Here is a 2,985-nt window from a genome sequence, read left to right as displayed (position 1 = left end):
ACTTTTTATGCTCACAGCTAGTGGTGACAAAATGGTTAAACGAAAGCTGTTGTGATATCAGATAAGTAGTAGGGGTCAATTTTTGTAATTAGAGAAAGTTGTAATTAGTCGGTTAAAAGGGTAGTTAACACTGTTCTATATAAAAACAGTGTACTCATATATGTTAGAGAGGCTATAATGAGAAATCTTCTTCTTCCTTCTCTCTAGAACCTTCCTCCATTGTAGAACATCTCATTGCATGTTTCAATTACTGAAGATTTACGTGTAAATTGACATGGTATCAGAGCAGCAAGACTGAGGACACTAGCTCCGATGAGAGGTTCCGGCGAGTCAGCTAAAGTTTGAAGAAATTCACCGGAGACGAAGCATAATTTCAGATCGCCATGGCAGGAAATGAGGCAACCTCACTCGAACACAATCATCCTCTATTTCTTCAAGCAGCAGATGCACCAGGTCTAGTTTAGTTCCAATTAAACTCGCAGGGCCAGAAAATTATGCTCTGTGGAGTACGGCAATGAAACTAGCACTTATGGGGAAAAGCAGACTTGGATTTGTAGATGGAACATGTGTTCAAAGTTCGTATAGAGGAGAATTAGTAGCACAATGGAAAAAATATGATGCGATTATAGTGTCGTGGATTGGAAGCACAGTCTCTAATGAATTGATGCTAAGCATAGTTTTTGCACCTAGTGCTAGGAAAGTATGGAGTGATTTTAAGGAGAAATTTGATAGATGTAGTTTAACTAGAATATATCATCTCTGGTAAGAGATTGCTAGGCTTACACAAGGCACTAATTCTGTGACTACTTACTATACAAAGTTGTCAGATCTATGGAGTGAATTAGATGTATTGGTACCTCTGCCTTCATGTGATTGTGAAGAATCAAGGCCTTCAATAGAACATCTGAGAAATCAGAGACTTTTGACATTTCTCATGGGCCTAAATGAGAGCTACAACAATGTAAGAAGCAATGTGCTTCTCAAAAGACCAGTTGTGACTGTAAATAAAGCTTATGCCATAATGGCACAGGAGGAGAGTCAACAAACACTAGGTGTAGTTGACACAAATGGAGATCCATTAACTATGCTTGCAGGAAAGGGACAGGCTTTAAAGCCTAAAAAATTTGGACTGATTTGTGAACATTGTGGCTACAAGGGACATTTGAAGGAGAACTATTACAAAATTGTTGGCTATCCAGCTGACTTTAAAAGAAAAAAGAAACCTCAGCCAGGAGGAAATAGATCTTTTGCCAATGCTGCAAGAACTGAAGAAACAGGAGGGACAAACACTCAGCCACAAGGACATTTCCTCACTGAGGAATAGTATTAGCAGCTTATAGGGCTTCTGAACAAGCAAGGAGGTGAAGAATTCTCTACAAACATGGCAAGTATTATGACTTTACTATCCAATATTCCTCTAACTAGTTGGATAGTAGACTCTAGGGAAACTTATTATATTGCTCATGATAAGAATATAATGAGTGATATAAAACAATTTGGAGGACATAGAATTCAATTGCCAATAGGAAATAAGGCAAAGATAATGTATACTGGAAAATCTACTATTTTAGGAGGCAAATGTATAAAGGATGTACTGCATGTACCAGATTTCAAGTTTAATTTGTTGTCAGTTGCAAAACTCACTAGAGACCTCATTTGCACAGTGAAGTTCTTCCCTGATTTTTGTGTGTTGCAGGTACTTTATAGTGGCAAGGTATTGGGGATTGGTAGAGAATCTGATGGTCTATATATACTAAGGGAATATGCACAAGCAGCATACATAATAGTAGGAGCAGTAATAAAAGAAGAACAAACACAACTTTGGCACTACAGACTGGGACATGCATTATGGAATTCTATACAACATATATCATCTCTACAAGACAAGATATGTGCAGGACAATCAAGAAATTATAGTGTTTGTCCTCTAGCCAAACAGAGTAGATTGCAGTTTCCTAACAGTATAAGCAAGTCTAAAGTAGTTTTCCAACTAGTTCATTTAGATGTATGGGGTCCTTACAAGACACCTACATATAATAGAAAGTATTACTTTGTGACTATGGTTGATGATTTTACCAGATACACATGGGTATGCTTGATACAATCTAAGTGTGAAGTGTGTGCTGTATTGAAAATTTTTATTGCAATAATAAAGACACAATTTGATACTGACATCAAGACCCCGAGATCAGATAATGGTACAGAAATTTTCAATGCCAAGTGTAATGAATTGCTGGCTGAAAATGGGATCATGCATGAAAGTAGTTGCCCATATACTCCTCAACAAAATAACATTGTTAAGAGAAAACATAGGCACATTCTAGATGTTGCTAGTGCACTGAAATCACAGTGGAGTACCTTTGAAATTCTGGAGTGAATGTGTTAGGACTGTTGTATACTTAATCAATAGACTCCCAACACCAGTACTGCAAGGCAGGAAACCATATGCTATGCTCTATGAGAAGTCAACTATCTTAGATCATTTGAGAGTGTTTGGATGTCAAAGTTTTGCTTGTAGTCTTCCTAAAGGAGACAAATTTTCTCCCAGAGCAAGGAGAGCAGTGTTCATTGGATATTCTGAGACATAAAAGGGTTATAGACTATATGATCTTGATAATCATACGGTCTTTGTTAGCAGGGATTTCAAGTTTCAGGAGTATGTTTTCCCTTTCAAACAGGCTTCTAACAACCATGATGAAGAAGCATTGTTTTCAACATCTGTTGAGCCTGTTTTTGATCTCAATCCCCCTTCCCATCATACACCATCTACCTCACAAGATGAGGAAGCCACCTTTACACCCATCTTGACAGAACCTGAAGTAACATTAGAAGGTTCTGAGAATGTTGCTGTTAGTGAAGGCCAAGATACTCTTCCACAAGTGGAGGAACCAACTTCCCAGGTGAAGGAACCAGCTCTCCAAAATGACATGTTGATCAACTCACCTTCCTTTACTACCATACCTCCACCTGCTCCAATTTTCGAAA

The 2,985-nt window shown here is 38.0% G+C and overlaps 1 protein-coding gene across 1 annotated transcript; it reads left to right on the top strand.

Moving 5' to 3' along the window:
- Window positions 1-514: 514 nt before the first annotated feature.
- LOC138878770 (uncharacterized) lies at window positions 515-1,324 on the top strand. Its single transcript, XM_070158464.1, has 2 exons — window positions 515-700; window positions 821-1,324. The coding sequence occupies exons 1-2, from the start codon at window positions 515-517 to the stop codon at window positions 1,322-1,324; spliced, it is 690 nt and encodes a 229-aa protein (XP_070014565.1).
- The last annotated feature ends 1,661 nt before the right edge of the window (window positions 1,325-2,985 follow it).

The sequence above is a fragment of the Nicotiana sylvestris genome, chromosome 9 (genome assembly GCF_000393655.2).
Source record: "Nicotiana sylvestris chromosome 9, ASM39365v2, whole genome shotgun sequence".
Lineage (NCBI taxonomy): Eukaryota > Viridiplantae > Streptophyta > Magnoliopsida > Solanales > Solanaceae > Nicotiana > Nicotiana sylvestris.
This window is presented reverse-complemented; position numbering and strand designations above follow the sequence as displayed.

Bases quoted from the DNA above. Each gene is read 5' to 3' on its own strand.
- LOC138878770 (XM_070158464.1), top strand. From the start codon at position 515: ATGAAACTAGCACTTATGGGGAAAAGCAGACTTGGATTTGTAGATGGA. The intron at 701-820 runs GTATGGAGTGAT...TACTATACAAAG, and splicing joins TTGCACCTAGTGCTAGGAAA to TTGTCAGATCTATGGAGTGA.